We start from the raw sequence: 19,530 nt of genomic DNA, 5'->3' as shown, positions 1-19,530 counted from the left end.
AAAAATCACACTGGAGTGTACTTAAAACAGCAGCTTTTATTTGCTTGGTAGGCAGTAAATGATTATCTTTCAGTTCACCTCAGAAAACTTCAAACTTCTATATAAAGGTCAATGTCACCACCTTGTGGATTCTTCTTGGTATTGCCTCCTAACAAAAGTGTTTCAAGCCTTCCCTGTGCCCTCTCTGAAAAGCATAAAACAGGTTCAGGAGTTGTTACTTAATGATAAATAATTTCTTTAGAGATCAGTAATAGTCCACTCATAAGGACGAGCTGCTTGCAAGGTTATGAATAATCGATTTGGCTGTTGTATGATATCCTTTTTATAGGAAAGTTAAAAGGATATTCAAAATTTTCACAGTAATGGATTTAGATGCAGTTAGTTTGACGAGCTAGTGTAGCGCTAGCTCTGCACTCTATGTCAACTCTTTTAAGCTTGTTGATTTTTACGTTTTCGCTGACTTTTTTCATTGACAGAGGAAGGGAGGGAAAAGGGAGGGGAAAACACAAACAAACACAGCAAAGTCAGAAACTAGCTTGTGAACACAGCAGCTTAAAAGTTTGATATTTTCCTCAGAAGCTGATGGAGATGAAAAATAGAGCTAAAAGGAAAGGCAAGTTGGACAGAACCAGCCACCCCCCAAATAAATTTTATTATGTGTCTTTTCACTGTGTCAAGAACCAACTATTTGCCAACGTGAAAAAAAAAGAACACTGCTAGCAAGCTTGGTTAGAAAGCTGCATTCATCAGGACATCTCAGATGCTCTGTTAGGTCCCAGTCACAGAGGCCTCCACAACCAGCTGATAACTAACGGTCTTTAGGAAAAAATGTGCATTCCCTGATCAATTGGCAAGTGGCTGCAGAAGGTTGCGTGCCATCACTAGTTGAAATAAGGTGTGTCCAGTGCTCCACTGAAAACCTCTGATTACTTTGGTTACAGCAAACTGCTGCAGTCTCCCACAGTTTGCATGGAAGACAAGTTTTCGCTACCACTCAGTGGTTTGTTTACAGACGAGATGGCGTCTTCATGTACTTGAAGTACAGAAAGAGGCAAAGATCTGAGTCATGCCGACAATATTGAATACTAAGCTAGCAAAAAAGACAGCGGCAGTTACATTTGAGAACATACCAGCCAAAAGATTTTTCAAATCCAGCAAACCCTAAATTGTCCTTATTTACGAGTTAAAACTGATCTATAAAGCATTATTTGTAATCAGGGAAACATGCTATTTTGTGTTAGTGGGTAAGCCCACAGCCCAGTAATACAGTGGTTTGTGGAACACAGTAGAGTGGCTTTAAGGTGCAACTTAAACATGAGATTGCTTCTCATTTAGTTTTCTCTGTTTTTCTTCGCCCCACTTCAGTAGCCACAGACCCCACAGTGGCCCCAACCATACCTCCATACGTCCCTCCCACGAACAGGCCGACCAGTGACCCCAGCAGCGACTCCCTTCTCACCAGAGAGGACAGCCACCTAATCCACCCTGTCAGCTTTTCCCACAAGCCCCCGAGGAAAGACGGAGCAGAGGTGGAAGGTGAAACATCAGTAGAGGGAAAAATGCTATCTACATCCACATTCAGGTCACCTATGCTCCTCTCTGCTTCTTCCCGGACCTCTTCCAATTCTTCCTCATTCTCCAGTTGGGAGTCTGTGGGAGACACCTGGTCATTCAGCTCCTCTCTTCTCTGTCTCACTATCTCTGCCTGCCTCTCTCTCACCCTTTCCTCAGCCTCCTGGTACAGAGGGCAGCTAAAGTGTAAACCCCCACTCTTCATAACTGCCTGCTCGACTTTCTCCAGCAGCTCCTCCACCGCTGTCCTTCCATCTTGTTCTCCACTGCGGGCTTCCAGGGTGTGGTAGCGCTCTCCACATCTCTCCACCAGCTCCATTAGGTCCTTTCGCCATGTGACGAGGTATTCTTCCAGCTGCTCGTCCTCATCCAGCACATCTGTGTGGGTGAAGAGTATGATGGTATTTCTGCTTACAGCAGAGGAACCAAAGAGCTTCTTCAGGACATCCAGTGCCTTGGCCTCTTCATCAGCCGGCTGGTTTGCTGGGACACAGAGCAGAAAGGCGTGTGGTCCAGGGCTGGATGAGGCAATGAAGGAGGAAATGTAATTTCTTCTTTCCTCTGAGTTACAACCTGAACCGTACCAGGCTGGACTAGAGACTATCACCACCTGCAGAGACGTGACAGAAGCATAAAGAAAAAGCAATTACAATTGATTACAATGCACCTGTTTTAAAAAAATGTCTGTTATTTACAAAGATTTTTTTTTTTACTTTGGTATTCTTAAACTGAACTCACTACGTGAATGAAGTTCAGTCTGTGTGTGCATGGCAATTCCAAAATTTCTTCACAAATTTCATGGATATTTACACTTTTATAAGGATTAAAGTCAGTAAATTCAGAGATTTACTGAACACATTTTTCATGTTGGAAACAAAAGCACTGAAAAAATATGAAAAGACTGAACTACATTGGAATGCACTGTTGAGATACCTTTGCATCTTTATTTATAAGTGTGTTTAGGACTTACTCTTGTCTTAATAATACACTAACTCTATAGCAAACCCTAATACAGAATACCCTTACAGAATCCACTACATGTTAGCATCAGTGGTTCTGCTGATCCACTGAAAGTTACTACAACCTGCAGTTTGCTAGCTACCTTTGACTTGTAAATCGTTCTTGGATGTCAGAATTTGAATTGCAGAAGCCAGTTTAACACAGATTTATGGATCAATCTGTTACCAGTGAAAGCTATGGAACCAAGGAACAAATCTCAGGGCTCAAACACAACTAATTCGAATTACTACTTGAGGCTGGCTCCAAAAGCGAGTCGATCCTCTGCTGTTAAAATACTCGACTCAGAAATGAAAATAACACATTTACAGCTAAAACAGTTTTGGTCTCAAACATTTATTCACATCCTTAAAACAATTGTATGTTTGTATAAACCACCTATTTGAATTTTTTAAGGCTAGTCAGTTGAGTTCTTGCTTGTGGCCCTTTGGCCTGTTTTTAATAGCTTATCTGACAAATAACAAAGCTTTCTGTGTGGCACAGCCCGTCCGAGAAGTGTGCACTCCAGTTTTGGTTAGTAAAACTTGAGTATTTTATTAGTTTATTACAAGGCATTAGCCAGTATCTCTGTTCATACAGTTTACAGATGCAGGTTGGCAAGCAAGCTTGTTAGCATTAGCTTATGATACAGAAATTCACAATCTTGACCTAATACGGGCACTTCTGACTCGGAAAAAAAAAAAACATTGGTGGAAGCCAAACCCTAATGTTAAAAAATTAAGATTAAAAAATGTGGGTCACAACCACAGTGGCTACATCCATCTTTTATTTACAGCCTGTGTATATAACATCTTAATCTCCCTCCCCTTCATCCTCTTGTCCTTGTCCATTGTCAGCAGTTCCTTCACACTAATAAATGTATCTTGCCTTGTTTGCTTATATTAGAATTACACTAGGCAAGCCTTTCACAGTAGTATCGTCCACTTTGCCTTCCTTGGAGGCTGTAAAACAAATTTAACTGCATTGACCACCCAGCAGATTCAGGTGTTTGTTTTTGCTTTGGTGTGAAGGCTAATGGTAGAATTACTGAGCCTTTTAACCACATTTGTTTGTTTTTTATATATATAGTTGACCACATGAGAGCAACAGCTGCAAAGTGATGAATATATTTAGTATCGGTGTGCATCAAGATTTCACACCATAGAGTGCATATAACAAGGCTATGATTTTACAACTAACGTGTTAAAACAAACCCAGGTCTGTTGGCTCAGTTTCTTTTGGCTGGTGCGAGCGCTGTAAACCAAAGCCTTGAGCAGATACGCCCCGAGAGTTTCACAGTTGCTTATTGGTTTTTTTGCAAAATTTTGAAACCCAGTCATGCTTAATTTTGTGGGTTTTCTTAATCATTTAAATGTGCCTGGTTGGTTAAGCACACATTTCTTTTTTCCTATCAGGTATGAAACTCAAATGAATACTGCAAACTGGCTTTTAAATGCATTCATGCTCATTGTTGCGTCTGAGTACATCAGATTGCATTTCAGATGAGAGGATTCAGTGATGTCGACATGCAAGGTGTTTACAGGAAATGCCACTGGACAAAATTCAGACCGCATCTATCATCTGCACGATTAAGCAGCAGCACGTTATCAAGAAGAGAGAGAGAGAATTTATTAGGAGTTACATTTTCTTTCACACAAACATGTTTCTGTTATTAACCATTGTAACCACAGGTGTCGCCAAAACAACCAGAAATGGATCCTTAATATTTATCATGTTTATATGTTTTTAAACATATATGTTTAAAATATTAACACAAGCCCTTAAATCCTTCATGTAAATATGCCACACAGACTAATTTTCATCTGCAGTCAATGGCAGGTTTATGGCAAACATTAAGACAAACATGAATTTGATGGTCAGTTTGTCGTCTTCACCACTGTAGCTGACAGTTCTTCAGCAACCTGCTACTTGATTTTAGCATGTAGCTGTAAACCAATCAGGCATAACATTTTAACCACTGTCAGGTGAAGTGAGTAACGCTGATTATCCCTTGATCGTGGCAGTTTTTAGTGGGTCCTGACTCCTGCCCACCACCAAAAGCTTCAACAATGAGCACATGAGCACCAGAACTGGACCATGGAGCAATGGACGAAGGTAGCCTGGTCTGATAAACCACATTTTCTTGTACATCACATGGATGGTTGGCTGCGTGCGCATCCCTTAACTTAGGAACATCTAGGCTCAGGATGCACTGTGGGAAGAAGGTGAGCTGGCAGAGGCAGTGTGACGCTTTGGCCAATGTTTTACACGCAAACCTGGGATCCTGCGAACCATGTGGTTACTTTGACATACCTACCTAAGCATTGTTACAGAACATGAACACCCTTTCATGGAAACAGTATTAACTATGGCTGTGGCCTCTTTCAGCCAGATAATGGACCCTGCCACCAACCAAAAAATGGTTCAGGAATGGTTTCAGGAGCACAATGAGTTTGAGGTGCTGACTTGGCTTCAAAATCCCCAGATCTCAATCCAATCGAGCATCCGTGAGATGTGCTGGACAAAGAAGAACAATCAATAGAGCCCTCCCCCCTTCACATTTTGATGCTAGATCAGGCCTTCAGGGGTCTAGTGGAGTCCATGCCTTGATGGGTCAGGGCTCATTTTGGCAGCAAAAGGGGGACCAACACAATATTAAGCAGGTGGTGATAATGTTATGCCTGATTGTTGTATAATCATATTATGAACATACATCTGGCAGGTTACAGTAGGTGGACTAAATGTAGGTAAATTATTACTTTATAGACTAAACTTAAAACTAAATCATATTTAATCTAAATTGTAATAATTTTGTCTGAAACAGGCCTCTTATGTAATGAGACACTGAGTCTCAATGACCACCATTATAAAAAAAAGTTAACCAAAAAAAAATAAAAAACATAAAACAACAGAGGACCCAAAATTGAACCCTGGGGTACTCCGATATTAATGTTAACTATTTAGGAAATTAACACATTAATAGATAATAAAGTTTTTGTTTTTTTATTGATATTTATACTCATATTGTAAGGTATTGTATTTTGTAAACATCTGGCTATAATGTTTCAAAAGCACAAAAGAGACATGCAGACTTCAGAAATAAGCAGGTGAACTTATAAAGGACCACAGTCCATACTCGTCAGTTATTGTTACCTGTCTGCCCGCGACTTCCCCTCTGTGTTTGCTGCACTCCTGGACAGCATCATCATCTGTGTCCTGCTGGTAGTCTTGCAGGCCGAGGATTTTGCATATTGCAGTCTTCTTCCCTGCCCCACTCCGGCCCAGCACCACCAGCCTCAGCTCTGCTCAACAAGATTGAGAAAAAAACGTTTTCATGACACGCTGCACTTATTTCATACACTGAAGTGTGCTCACTTTAAAGGGACCGAGTTTTTAAATTCACTTATAGCCCAAAATAACTGCCATGTATAAGCTGTCTGCTCTTTATCGTGCGAGTTGTTTACAGAGATAAGGCCCACCCTGTTTGCCGGGTGTGCGTGTCGTAAGCTCGTCTGCTACATTGAGCTTTGAAGCGTTTCACCTCAGCTGGCTGCGCCCTTTGCAGCTGCTGCTTCCCGTAAACCGACCGTGGAGGAGCCGCGCCCCTAACTTTCCTTTCTTATTTCATGGTTTCTGCCCCCGAAACACCACATGCGAGACAATTTATCAAACCTACCTGGCTGTGTAGCAGATGCTGACATTTCTGTTCCTGCTCGCTGTCGTATGTAGCGTTGAATCAGGCGTAAACACACACTTCCTAATTCCTGCGGGCTGACTCAGCCCTGCCTCTGACACTGAAGTTCACTCCGCCAGAGGTGAACACAGCTCCATCTGTTGTGGGAAGTGTTGATGGCACCATCCGCACATCAGGGCATGGATGTCGGCACCGAAGTTTACAATTGTTAACTCGGGGGGAATAATTTACTCAGTTTAACTGGATGATTTTATTTATCAAATGACCAGTTGGTTTTTGAGCATAGACTTCTTACTCATAAGGTAAGACAGATAAGCCATTTATAACTGCACCAATCCATCTGCTGTTAATGCAAATATCTAACCAGCCAATACTCAGTGCATTTAGAAATGCAGACATGGTCAATATGACCTCCTGAAGTTCAAACTGAGCATCAGAATGGGAGAAGAAAAGTGATTAAAGTGACTTCGAACATGGTCTGGATGTTGGTACCAGACGGCCTGGTCTCAAACTGCTGATATACTGGGATTTTACCACACAAACACCTGTAGGGTTTATACAGTTGTCTGAATAAAAGAAAATATCCAGTGACTTAGTTAACTGTAATTTAAATAATTACAGCCACAGTATGCACAAGATCTGACTAAACAACACATCAAACCTTGAAGCTGATGGGCTCCAGCAGCAGAAAACCCCACATGGTGCCAGTCCTGTCAGTTATGAAAAAGAAACTGAGGCTACAGTTCACCACAATCAAAGAGTAGTGGATGGTACCTGGTCTGATGAGTCTCAATTTCTACTGTGAAAACTGAATGGTAGGGTCAACATTTGACAAACATGGAAGCATGGACACTCAGAATTCATTAAAAAATATCAGCTGAATCTGGGAAGTGATCATTTTAATGTTGCCACATGGTTCAAGTTTAAGCCGGCGGTGAATTGTTGGAACAGCTCTTCACGACAACAAAGTCACACCTAAAGGTGTATTCAATCAAGTTTTCACATGTTATATACACAGTAAAATATTACATGTATAAAATGAGTCATTTATACAGAATAAAAGAACAACTAAGCAGATGTGAAATATATTACATTATGTCAGTGATTAGCAGTGAACTTAAAGGTTTCTGTACACTTCTGTAAAAAAGAAAAAAGTTCAATATGTAGACATGTATTGAACTCTCACGCAATTAACGTGCCACTGAAGAGCTAAGCATACACAAACACACACATTCAGTCCACTACATCCATCCATAAAACAGACAGTTGTACAGTAACAGTAAAACCAAGCTGACGTGCCTTGTAAGATTAACATGTTCCATTCAAAAATACAGCAATTAGAAATCTAAGAGAAACAAGTTCTTAAAAAAATACACTTTAAAAACACATCGATGCTAAAAATATCCACATTTTTCAAATGCCAAGCCGAGGCTTAAATTAAAGTCCAAAGGATCTCCCTGGTCAAGTGTTTCCCCCAGATTTCCAGTCATCTTTTCCTCAAAGTCCAGGCATGATGTAGGCGATGTTGTCCAATGTATTTGACTGACAGAAGGAGACAAGAGCTTTGTTAGCGATAAAAACCACATATTATACATTGAACGGTTATCAAAAACAAGCAGAAACGTTTAACAGCAGAATCTGTGAAGAATTGAATGAAGCTGATGGTACGATACCAGGACGTTTCGAGGACATCCATTTAACTGTGGTATCTGTGCTGTGAGACAGGTCAGCGGGCCCAGCGCGCACAAGATAGAGTCCAGAAGAACAGACAAACTCCCGGATACAGCCACCATCCCCTAGTGCGAGAAAACATGGCTTACTGGTTTCATTGCACATTAACGAATTCAATTTAAAACTTTGCATTTATGCTTTTATTTCTAGATAAAAGCTTTTATGTGTGTTTTATGTGTGCGCATTTAAAACTCACCTCTGTTTCCTGGAGCCGATGTCCAATTAGGGACAGAGACTCTCCCAGCAGCTGCAGGTGAGCCGCTGCATCGATGGGATCGACATCTGGGACTCGAGCCGGGGACAGGGACATGGTGCCAGACGCTCTGGTTGGAGACACCACTCCTGTTGATGTCCCTGCAACTTTACAGAGAAAACGGCACTTACAGACGGCAGCAAAGATCCAACAGTGAGTGGACTAAAAAAAAAAGCACCGCGCTCACAGTCAAATATACCTTTGCTTTTGGTCTCGCTGGACGTCTTGTGTTTGACCGTCGTGGCTTCAGCTTTGTTTTGTTTGTGCTGCAAATACTGAGCTTTCTGCCTCCAAACCTACAGAAAGACACACACATGAAGCACACCACCAGCACTTAAAGGCATGTAAGCCACACTGGATTATAGCAAAAGACAAAAACCTACCAGCTTGTCCTTTTCAGGCATCGCCTTCCAAACCTCTGCCAACTTTTTACTCAGTTCGCCAAACACTGCAGATTATATGCAAACCCATTCAGTTTATATGTTTTTTTCTTACCGTTAGATTTAAAGTGCTTCATCACAAATTATACTGTATTTCAAAGTTTTTCTCACCTAGTCCCGGCTGTTCTGCATTTATGTTGACCCTGTACTCCTTACAGAACACCTGATACGCTGTTGTGTTTTTCTTCTTGGGCTTGATGACAGAAAAACAACAACAACAATTGAGCACATCATTAACATTTCCTTACAAAGAACGAGAAATGTAACTAAATACTATCTCACCTTATCTTTATCCTTCTCGTGCTTGTCTCGATCTTTGTCCTCCTTCTTCTTCTTCTCTGTCGTACCGTCGCTGCCTTGGTGGTGGTGCGGAGGGATAGGCGTGCCCATGGCATACATAGGGCCCACAGCACTGTGAGTGACCGTGGGATGGGAGTGACTGTGGCTCTTTGATGAGTCTGGTGACAGTCATACAAAGATAAATGGGCAGATGTAGAGTTAATTACACTGGCTTCAGAAAAGAAATGGGCCCTTTTGTGAAACATTGTTATGGATGGAGTCAGTATTACTACTCATCAATTCAACTGCCCAATAACTGCATTAATTCCCTTCTCCTCTATGGAAGCAATGACACAATCCTGTGTTGGTCTCTGATGACGGTTTAGTACCTGAAACAGCCTCAAACAAAGCACAACGCTTTGCAGAATATGCAAGAAAACGGTTCCTGCTAAAAGTGGAAACCACAAACACACGATCAAGTACAACCAGACTATGAAGGAGGAGATACTAGAAGTTGGTGTTGTGCAGTCTAAAAGCAAACAAATTTACACCATATGACAGGAAGAGGAAATTACTGATTAGGTTAGACGGTGGGAACGCTGGGCTTTAAGCAGCTGGATAAAAAAGTTCAACCCAAGATCCAACATCCCAGGTGGATTTTTTTTTTAAATCACTAACAATATTGTGCAGCTGCTGACTGCCACTAATGGCAGTAGCTAACTGGAAAAGGAGGATGGCAAATAACCTTTATTTACTTAAACTTATAAATGCTGCTGAATACAAGTAGCATTTTTCTGTATCATCAGAAATATTGTTATTGAGAATCTGGAGCCTATAGCACTCTCCTCCCAGTGGTTTTTAGTTCACACTTAGTTCAAAGTGCTTTAAAGTGACTAACTCAGAGAGGGCCCTCATGACTAACCCCACCTGTTAAACATGCCTCCAGGCCGGTATCACTACTAGAAAAAGAGGTGGTGGCTGCTGTTTAACCTACATCATTTTAAGCTATAAAGCTTCAGCAGTCACATCAATTCATTTCAGCTTAAGCGTGCTGTAAAATGTAGCAGCAGTGAATAGGAAAAGAATCACTGGCTTTTCCCCTGCCAACGTTACAGCTGTGTTTACAATACAAAGAGCTTTTAAAGACTTCAGCCTCTAAATGCCACCTCCTTCCTTGATATCATTTGCGAAAGCTCTCGGTGAGAACTAAAGGATAATGAAATGCTTCTGCTTCAAACCTAGCTAAATCCCACACTCGACGGTGTCCTCGAAAGCAGAGTTTCCTGGCAGAAACCTTCAAATGCCATTTCCCTTAGTCATCAAAAGCCACTGTGTTGACAGCATTAATCAGAAGACAAATCCCATCATGAGACATTCAAACCGGTCAGGTCCCATTCATCAGTCTGCTCAGACTGTTTGTCATAATGTTGTTTGCCAACTTCACACACCAGTTTTTATCTTAATGTACTTGACATGACAACAATATACTCTTACCACAGTTGTTTATTCTTTTTTGTTGATCACATTTTTATGTTTATCTTTATTTTGAACACTATGCACAGTGTAGTTTGTTTTATCTTTATCATTGTTTATTCTATTACAGTTGCATTGTGTGGTTACTGCTGATCCTTGTTTCATGCTGAACTGGGCTTTCATGAGGCAATCACTCACCTATGCCTCACTGACTTGAGGTGAACACTGAACCTGAACATAGGAAGCTGATTTTAAAAATGCTTTATGAAAACAGAGGATATCAGACACCTGAAACATTTAGTTTGCTAGCCCTAGAAATGTGTCTGTCACCCAGAGAGGAACAGCTCAGGCTCCACTTGCCCTCCTCACGCTGTCGAGCACTGAAATACTTTCCAAGTTAACTCATTATCGCCTTGCAGCTGTTTGTTTGTTTTTCTGTCTTTTTATCCAACACAATGACAGTGGATTTGATTTTGACATCTGACAGTATGTTACTATTTTTTTTAAATGGAGCATAAACTGAAGCTAACTGTATCTCAAGTAACTACAGACTTATACAGACATACACTGTTACCTTCACTTGAGGTGGAAAAACGTTCATATTTAGCCAGTCCTCTTGGACACTTTGCTTAAGCAAACAGCCTAAACTATTTTTAGAGAATGCTGAGTTTTCTGGAGTTGCCCTGATGTTTAATTTATTTTTAACTTAGTGTATTGCATTTAGCTGCGTTTTCTGAAAGACTGATTGCACCACATTAATACCATGACTCAGGGTAGTTATACCAAAGCGCATGACTTTGGTATAACTACCCTGTAAAACACAAATTTAAGTATCACTGTATCAATGTTAGTGCATTTCCTAAGGTTCCTAACATTAGAAAAGTGTATTAGTATAGTAAAGCAGCACGTGTTATGTTGTTAACAGTTATGGTTACAGTTATGCTGACACTTTTAACAACTAACAAAAACCATGGGGAGAGTTGAAGCTGACTAAAGCTAAATTTTCCAAGTGAAACCCTGATGCAGCAGGTTTCCTCTTGTCAGCCATAAGGAAACCAATTATTAAATGTTGGCATGAAACCACAATAACTGCTGGCAGCTAGACATGAGTCTGGCTAGCTGGCTAACTAGTAAAGACGGTCCCAAAAAGTGTAAACTGTGTTTTTATGATCATGTATAAACAATAGAGACGCCTCTGTTTCCACAGTTTGATTCCAATACCAAAAATGCAGGACAAAGTGTTTCCAAAAAAATGCTTCTGAGTGAACTCACCGCTAAATCCTTTGCTGTGCTTCTTGTCCTTCCCACTTTTCTCCTTGTCTCTGTCTTTTTCTTTGTCCTTTTTCTTTTTGCTTTTCTTGCTCTTCTTCTTCTTTTTTGACAAGTGCGTATATGAATCGTCTATAACCAGTTCACCTGCCTCCAGTTCTGCCCCAGAAGAAGAGCTTTCATCTCCCATGCCACCTCCATAATGTCCTTCATACCAGAGTAGAATAACAAATATTAATTTAAGAAAAAATAAAAACTGAGGAAATGGATAGTGTGCTGTGTATACAGAACTGTGCAAAAGTCTTAAGTCAGACTTTTTTTTGTAAGTGATTAATCCAAATTTGAACATTTTTTGATCGAATGTACAGATTCATCCTACCTTCCACTTCCACCTCTTTCCCCACCACAGGCAGCGGATCTCTATTCTGCTGCAGCTTCTTCTTGGGCGACTTTGAAGGTAGTGCCCCCTCCCGATCCTTCTCTTTCTTCACCCCTCCTTTGGAGGAGTGCGGCGTACATGGGAAGCTCTCTCCCTCCTCTTTCTCTGGCGACATGATGAGCTTCATCTTCAGCCCATCCGCTTCACGTAATGTCAAGGGCTCTTCTTTGGGGACGCCGCCGTGGAACAGAGAGGATTTGGAGGAAGAGGAGCTGGAGGAGTGCTTCTTGGAGGAAGATGATGACGAAGAGGTGGGACGGGAGTGAGAGAAAGAAGAATGGCTCCCCGTGCTTCCACCGCCGCCGCTGCTCTCACGTTTGCGGTCCTTGGAAGAGTGCGAAGAGAAGGACGGGTAGGAGGGCTTCTTATGCAAGTGGGGGCTGGGATCTGAACCTGTGGCCAGGGGAGAGGTGATAGCCTGCAGGAGACCCATCGCCGTATCTGTGGGATGGGATGATGAGGGAGAAGAAAGGGGCGGGGAGCGGTCCGAAGACTTGTGCTTCTTCTTGTGGGGAGGAGGGCCTGAACCATCATGGTCTGTTGAGAGAATAAAAAGGAAGAAAAATACAAGCTCAATTACAAGAACACAACATTACAATATATCTTCCCAGTGTTAAATTAAAACACAACCACTCACCTCTGTAATGGTAGTCATCGCTATGCTTTTTCTTCTTTTTGTGTGATTCTCCTCCCAGCATGAAAAGTTCTGAATCCTGATTTGAAAAATATCAAAACCATAATAAATAGCTTCCATCATGAACACTGACGGTGAGCTACTGATGACAAATAACTTACCTTAGGCCTTTTCTTGGAAGACTTCCGTACTTCAGCAGCAATCTCCTCCTCTTCCCTCAACAGATCTTTGTACGACCTCCTCTTCTCCCTCTGGCTGCGACCAGCCACGAGCCCCCTGTCTCCCTCCATTCCCACATCTAAAATGCACAAAATCCACGTCATATTTCTGGCTTCCACAAGAAAAAAAACCCCTAATTATTCTGGTCACATGTGCATCTCATTCAGAAGAGCAGCGATTAGACTAAAATGCAGTTTTGTTACAGTTCGTTTGTGTTTCTGGGGGTACTAAAGGTAAATAAGTCACACTTCATTACCAATGGCTTCTCTACCCTTGATCTCCTCAAAAGCCATGGTCTCCCCTTTGCCAACACTTGATATGAGATGTCAGACAACACACCGACCTGTTAAGTAAAAACACCAAGAGCAAAAATCAAAACACTAGTCCAGACATTAAATAACATATCAACACCAGGGGGAAAGCGAGTCAGAGCAGTTTCAGTAAATGTTACAAGTGAAAATAATAGTCAGGTATAATTTCCTTGCAAACAGATTATGTCTTGCTTTAACTATTTCCGGTTAATCCTACACTCAGCCCTCGAAGCAGCTTGGATGTACCTAAAAGTGCTCAATGAGTAGCAGTTACTTCAGAAAAATGCTATTTGTGTTATACTGCATTTATAATATGGCCCCACTCCTATAAAGAGTTACAGAAAATTACAGCTAAAAAATTTCCCGCCTACTTTCGTAAAGATACACAAACACACCCCCCTCTCTATCCACTTTCACCCTGTCGCTTCCCAACATTTAAAGGCTCCCAATCAGTCATGCCGACCGTGCCTTGAGCTAGCCGGCGAACAGCGCTAAGGAAAGCCCGAGGCTTTTCCCACAAGCTAGGCCGCGGTCAGCTCAAGTGGACAAAAGAAACCCGCGGGCATGCGTTTAATTCCGCTCCTGTCTCCATCTCCTATGCAGTGCAAGAATGTGTAGTTTGGAAACACCGGGAGGTGAAGAAAAATAATTTTTACTACCTCCAAGAGATCTCCAATTTACGCGGGTCCCGTCGCCATCTTTAGTATCGGCGAGACAATACGAGTCGGTGCGGGGGGAGGGGCTTAGGTAACGTAGCCAATCGGCGTAAAAGTAGCCATATTAGCAAGCCTTTGATTAAATCTCTGTATCCACTGAAACAAATGACAACTACAAAGGCCCTCTCATATAAAGACACAGACAAAAATTCTATACATATATCCAAAGATAACAATTTATTGATTTACATCAGTTTCTAACAACCAAGTCAATCTTACAGTACAGTTCACACAGACATGCAACACAAGAAGAAAAGGCAACGATACAAAGAGGCTGTCCATAAGAACCAAAAATCACAACAGTGATAAATGTTAAATTATTTTGTCTCAAATAATCTTTACTGGTAACCTGCAAGAAATTAGCATGAGCACACAAACACAATCGCACGTTGACTCAAATGCTGTCACTCGCGCAGCACTTCCACTAGCTTCCTGTTCTCAGTGTGTTTCGTCCTGGTGAGGGGGGTTCTTATATGATTAGCATCTAATCATTTTAGCCAGGATAATAATGTTGTGTAGCACTGTTAGCACCCTGGACAAACTGCGAAACTCTCACGGTTGTTTAAGTTCAATCACCAAAACGCACAATTTTTGGCATTCATTAATTTAAAAATAAGAAACGTCAGCATAACATCAAAACAACACTCATTTAAACACACACACACACACACACACACACACACACACACACACACACACACACACACACACACACACACACACACATATATGAAGCCACATGCAGTGGCTTTGTACCCCACCAGTGAGGTACAGCCCACAGTTTGAGAACAACCAAATAATTACCAAAACAAACATATATAACAAAAAGTACAACTGTTCCAAAGGGCAATTTATCTTAACGCTCAGTTTAAGAGATGACCACAGCGTGGTGGTTCAGCTCGTGCTGGCCAGGTCGAAGCTAGTAAAGCAGAAGCTTGTGCCCCCCCCCCAAAAAAGAGGCGCTGAGTTTTATCTTCTTCAGTGTTTTATCTTCTACCTGTCGCCCAAATTCTGTTTCTGTAGACTGAGTGATGTAAAACTGGCCAATAAGTCAGTCACTTCATCCACCTGTAAGAAAACCACAGAGCTGTGTAAGAGCTGGTGAGAAAAAAAACACAAATCTAAAATACATATTAAAGTTTTGTTGCGTTGTCCAAATATTATGTGTCCATCTGAATAGGAGAATTGAAGACTGAGTGATGAGGTCTCACCTGCTCTTTGGTGCGCGTGTGCTCCAACTGTGTCGAAATGTGCTCCAGCCTCTCTTTAGCTTCACTCTGGCCCATTAAATTCAGGTATTCTCTCAGCATCTGAATAATCTGACAGGCAGATAAAAAAAAAACATAAAAATTCTCCATCAATGGGGAAGAGCGGCAGAGTCAGACTGCGTGTTTCCAAACTCAGTTTGCATCTACTATTCTAAGAAAGTAAAGCCATTTTCTACCTGTGTGACTTCCCCTCTCAGTGTTTCTAAGCTGCGTGAATCTCCCTCCTGCAAAATGTTCAGCTTAGAGCGTGCTAGATGCAGTGGGGTCCTGCCAGCTCGATCAAGGGCATCCACGCGGGCTCCTTAAGAAAAACAATAACAAACAAACCTCTCAATTACCCATTACCTTCAATTGCCTTTAAATTCTAATTAAGTTATCATCACATTTCCTCATTTATTAACTCAGATTAAAGATGGCAGCCATGAAGAAATCAATTATCAAGCTAACGAGTTTCCCGTCCAACATATGAGCTACATGGTTTGTTTTTTTCTAGTGAGGCCCTTCTGGTCAGATGGGAATATGGCACAATTTGGGGAAAAACAACAGACATCCACAGGGCATTTGAGTCAAGAGCCTCATTTGGTGTTGTAGATCAAAACCAGAGATTGTATATAAAAGATGGACAAAGTCACTGTGACATCACCAACTGTTTAGCGAAACCCTGTTACGAAGGTTTCTTGCAGTTCTGAAACCAGAACTGAAGAGTGAGGGGCAGTAAGGCCAAGAAACAAGAATACTGCAAGCTTAGAGGCTGATGGAGGCTCAATCACACAATAAAGTGAGCGTACTGATCAAGGGAGGTGGGAATATTATTTGATAGATTTCTATAAAACCAGATGCGTCGCCTCCTTGTGGCCATTAAAATGAGTCAGAGGTTCTGGGCACTTCCATATTTGCATAGTTTTTCAGATCTGGAAGCTATGTCCATCTTTTACATACTCAGTCCATGCTCAAAACCTGCCTCAAGCTGTCTTTCTTCAGGCTAATATTAGCTTGTGTACTTTATTAATTTATTAGCTAACACCATAAATTAGCCACCGCCAGAGTCAAGTATCATGTCTAATTTAAAGCTAGCTGGCTAACTACAACCCTACTAACACCACATTGTACTGCATGTTGTCTGGTGTATTACCATATCAGGACACTCTGCGGTGAATTATTAGCAGCTGGTAGACAAATCTCTGATCGGCTGATGCATATGCACTGGATTTTAATTATCTCCCGGACTTGAGCGTTAAGTTTTTGGACAAACTACACTGGTAAAAAACAAATGTCATTGTAACTGGAGTACTCCACCCCCATTTCCACTGTTCCAAGTGCTTAAAAAGAAACATGCATGAATTCTTACACGTTTCCTTAGGGCGATACACCTCATTATAATATCTAAAGCAATATAGTTCTGGTAATTGTTTCACAAAGATGGAGAATTTAGCCGCTGTACAAAAGTCTTACCTCCCCTTAGCAGTGTGGTGATTACAGGCACATGGTTGGTACAGGCCGCTGTAGGAACATGGGGTGAAAAAAGTGAATTGTGAAAGAAATACACGATCCGATGCAGAAATCTGACTTCAGTTTTAGTTTTGAGTTTTCTGGGTCATGGTCTCTTACCCAGATGGAGGGGGGTATTCCCCAGACTGTCTCGCTGGTTGGGGTCAGCACCGTGGCTCAGCAGCAACTGCACTATAAACATAAAACAGACATTGGGAAAGAACAACGATCAACTGATATTAAATCCAGGTAAAGGTAAGGACATTTATGAGCATCAGTCAGAGTTATATGAAGCGCAGTAAACAAAATCTGCCACTGACAACCTACCAATGCTCTCATTGCCATTGCACGAAGAGAAATGAAGAGCTGTCCTTCCTTTGTCATCTGCTGCACAGGGGTCTATATCATCTTGCAGGAGCTTTCGGACTGAGGAAGAAAATGTGAATTTCAAAAAAAAGGAAATAGAAAAACACAACTTGAAGTCATCCCTCCCAGACAGTGCTCACAAGGTATTTTACTGTATTCACCCATGCTTTTCTTTTGTTTAAGGTTCAAGGTTCAAGGTTCTTTATTTGTCACATGCATAGTTATACAAGTATAACACACAGTGAAATGTAACCTGACACGCTCCTCGACATGTGCAAAAATTGGGGGGGGGGGGTGTAGAGGAAGAACATTATATATATATATATATACATATATATATACACATATATATACACACATACCTATAGTATATACACTGGGTGAATGTGCAGTAGTAGCAGCAGCAAGCAGGTGAATTCTGTACATTAATATGAATAGACATCTGACTAAGCAAGACCCCATGCAATTCTCTCCTTCTGGGTATAAATGAAAAGTCACTCACTCACCTCCAACTACTTAAAAATGCAGCAGCTAGGCTTTCTGATGTTTTAGCAAATGTCATCACATCACCTCAATCCTGACCTTTCTCCTTGTAGAGTTGATCTTTAGGCCTGATTTTAACTTGTGGGGTGAAACTTTGTGAAGGCTATGATGCAACCTACACTGAAGTGGTCAATGTCGTTGGTGGCATTTGTGCTGGTGCATTAATTACAATGTGGTCACGTCGCAGTGTTTTACTGGCTATTCCAAGAGTAAAAATTACATTTAAAAGCCCAAGGCTCACAAAAAGCACATTTTTGTTAGTATTACTAATTATGTTGGCAATTTGTCTTTCATGTATGTCTATGCCGTGTTTTCCATGTAATCTCTAATGTAACCCTGTTCTGTTTTTGGCTTTAATGTCAGCCTTTCTTTTTAAATGTAATATTCTGGCTTTTGCCTGTCTGTCAACCCTGTTTTAATATGCTACATAAAAAAAACATTGTTCATACCTGTGTCAATATCATTGCTGTTTGCTGCTTCCCTCAGTCTTTTGGCAGCTGTTAAAAGAAAACATTCAATGACAGGGACATTAGTATTTCTTCCGGATTTCATGGAAAGAAGCAAATTGCACTGCATTAGATGTGAGACCTTATACAGAGGAGCATTTTATCAATTAACAACACAGGAATAAGAACTTCAATACTGAGAATTATGTTCTTATTCACTGTGACACATCTTCTCAGCATGCATTACTTACTGACATGCATTTTCACTGTTACCATACCAGCTCTCAGTTTATGTGACATTAGCAGTATGAGTTAGTGCTGGTTAGTTAGTTTCAAAAGAATTTGCAAATTGATGATGATTCATCTCATGACATAACCTTTATAGGTTAAAAGCATCGGTATCGGCAACACTCGACCTGTTATTCACTTGGTATCGGATCGATACCAACATTTGCAGTCTTGCACAGCACTACTTAGTTTGTGCAGCGACATTTTCAAACACATAACTACAACTCCGCACACACTATTTCTTTTACCATACCGTTGCTTACCATAAACATCTTTACCGATGGGACCCAGGTTCCGCACGGCTCTGTGGTGCCGCCTGGCCCTGCTCCCCGTTATCTTCCCCAGCTTGCACGCCACATCACCCGCACCGAACTCTCCTCGCCCCGGCTCCCACAGCAAGTGCAGGTACCTCAGTTCTTTGTCGTCTCTCTGTCCGAGTCGACCCAGCACCACTTTGCCCTCCCCTGTCCCACTCATCCCAAACCCGACAGCACCGTTGCCCATGTCGTCCATCCCGTCCACGTTACCCCGCTGCTGCTGCTGCTCCCTGTCCGCCGCTTCCTCTTCGGGTCCCTGCTCCACCATGTATTCCCCCTCCGAGCTGGACGGGTCATTATCCGAGGCAGGGATAGCGCTCCACCCATCCATACTTTATCTTGGCATAGAGAAGCTATTTTTGCGCTGTACTCGTTGCATAAGGTACCTTACAACTCCTGCTGAAGCTAAAGGGAAATAAAGCCGCGAGTAGCATCGGGAGTCCGCCTCGTCTGAAGCATGTTTATCTTGCACCGACTCTTCGGGCCGTTACACAGCGTCAGAAAACACAGTTACTCTCCCGGTGGCGTCACTGCATCCTGGAAAAATGTAAAGTGTTTAAACTGCGGACGCTTTTTTCCTTCACACATCAAAATGTCCCCTATTGCACATTTTCCACTTCATCGGGTAAAAGCCACGCCCATCATACAGCCAACAACCTCGAAGTATGAATCACCAATCAGATTAAGAGATGCTCACTCACTTCCGTCCAATGGCACGATCGCAATCGAGCAGCCAATCAAACTGTTCCAGTGCTGGGCCGACGATTGCGCTGGGCATGCGCACTGAG

General features: G+C 41.8%; 3 protein-coding genes and 1 long non-coding RNA gene across 7 annotated transcripts in view; 1 reads left to right on the top strand and 3 right to left on the bottom strand.

The window, feature by feature from the left end:
* The window catches only part of LOC102313862, a 64,597-nt gene extending 60,858 nt beyond the window's left edge, over positions 1–3,739 (top strand). For all 3 annotated transcript variants that reach the window (XR_006054329.1, XR_001336447.2, XR_006054330.1), the window contains one exon: positions 1,366–3,739. This is a non-coding gene — a long non-coding RNA (uncharacterized LOC102313862). The remainder of the gene's footprint in view (positions 1–1,365) is intronic.
* On the bottom strand, positions 22–7,041 carry si:dkeyp-69e1.8 (uncharacterized protein LOC100001340 homolog). The gene is made up of 3 exons (XM_005926776.3): positions 6,245–7,041; positions 5,722–5,870; positions 22–2,182 (listed from the first exon to the last, which is right to left on the bottom strand). The coding sequence occupies exons 1-3, from the start codon at positions 6,267–6,269 to the stop codon at positions 1,328–1,330; spliced, it is 1,029 nt and encodes a 342-aa protein (XP_005926838.1). The 5' UTR covers positions 6,270–7,041; the 3' UTR covers positions 22–1,327.
* A 118-nt stretch (positions 7,042–7,159) lies between these two features.
* On the bottom strand, positions 7,160–15,042 carry hmgxb4a (HMG box domain containing 4a). Of its 2 annotated transcripts, none has more exons than XM_042220258.1 (13): positions 15,024–15,042; positions 13,256–13,342; positions 12,942–13,078; positions 12,784–12,859; positions 12,087–12,683; positions 11,711–11,914; positions 8,969–9,144; positions 8,798–8,879; positions 8,630–8,694; positions 8,446–8,542; positions 8,190–8,353; positions 7,936–8,058; positions 7,160–7,804 (listed from the first exon to the last, which is right to left on the bottom strand). In XM_042220258.1, exons 2-13 carry the CDS (start codon positions 13,290–13,292, stop codon positions 7,760–7,762), a joined length of 1,803 nt encoding a protein of 600 aa, XP_042076192.1. In that variant the 5' UTR covers positions 13,293–13,342; positions 15,024–15,042; the 3' UTR covers positions 7,160–7,759. The 2 variants fall into 2 exon arrangements, with proteins under 2 accessions (XP_042076192.1, XP_005926749.1); XM_005926687.3 differs by lacking the exon at positions 15,024–15,042 and adding an exon at positions 13,970–14,072.
* On the bottom strand, positions 14,176–19,491 carry ankrd54 (ankyrin repeat domain 54). Its single transcript, XM_005926686.3, has 8 exons — positions 18,689–19,491; positions 18,141–18,188; positions 17,110–17,208; positions 16,903–16,974; positions 16,747–16,794; positions 15,471–15,595; positions 15,238–15,345; positions 14,176–15,094 (listed from the first exon to the last, which is right to left on the bottom strand). The coding sequence occupies exons 1-8, from the start codon at positions 19,071–19,073 to the stop codon at positions 15,020–15,022; spliced, it is 960 nt and encodes a 319-aa protein (XP_005926748.1). The 5' UTR covers positions 19,074–19,491; the 3' UTR covers positions 14,176–15,019.
* Between the last annotated feature and the right edge of the window lie 39 nt (positions 19,492–19,530).

The sequence above is a fragment of the Haplochromis burtoni genome, unplaced genomic scaffold (assembly GCF_018398535.1).
Source record: "Haplochromis burtoni strain Fernald_Lab_line unplaced genomic scaffold, NCSU_Asbu1 Contig_45, whole genome shotgun sequence".
Taxonomy (NCBI): Eukaryota; Metazoa; Chordata; class Actinopteri; order Cichliformes; family Cichlidae; genus Haplochromis; species Haplochromis burtoni.
The sequence above is the reverse complement of the archived record's forward strand: the minus strand, read 5'-3'. Positions and strand labels throughout refer to the sequence as shown.

Bases quoted from the DNA above. Each gene is read 5' to 3' on its own strand.
- si:dkeyp-69e1.8 (XM_005926776.3), bottom strand. From the start codon at position 6,269: ATGTCAGCATCTGCTACACAGCCAG. The intron at 5,871-6,244 runs GTAGGTTTGATA...CTTGTTGAGCAG, and splicing joins AGCATCTGCTACACAGCCAG to AGCTGAGGCTGGTGGTGCTG. The intron at 2,183-5,721 runs GTAACAATAACT...ACGTCTCTGCAG, and splicing joins GGGAAGTCGCGGGCAGACAG to GTGGTGATAGTCTCTAGTCC.
- hmgxb4a (XM_042220258.1), bottom strand. From the start codon at position 13,292: ATGGCTTTTGAGGAGATCAAGGGTAGAGAAGCCATTG. The intron at 8,695-8,797 runs GTGAGAAAAACT...TATAATCTGCAG, and splicing joins TGCAGAACAGCCGGGACTAG to TGTTTGGCGAACTGAGTAAA. The intron at 8,059-8,189 runs GTGAGTTTTAAA...TTCTCGCACTAG, and splicing joins ATCGGCTCCAGGAAACAGAG to GGGATGGTGGCTGTATCCGG.
- ankrd54 (XM_005926686.3), bottom strand. From the start codon at position 19,073: ATGGATGGGTGGAGCGCTATCCCTGCCTCGGATAATGACCCGTCCAGC. The intron at 18,189-18,688 runs GTAAGCAACGGT...TTCTTTTAACAG, and splicing joins CATCGGTAAAGATGTTTATG to CTGCCAAAAGACTGAGGGAA. The intron at 17,209-18,140 runs GTATGAACAATG...TTTCTTCCTCAG, and splicing joins CAGCAATGATATTGACACAG to TCCGAAAGCTCCTGCAAGAT.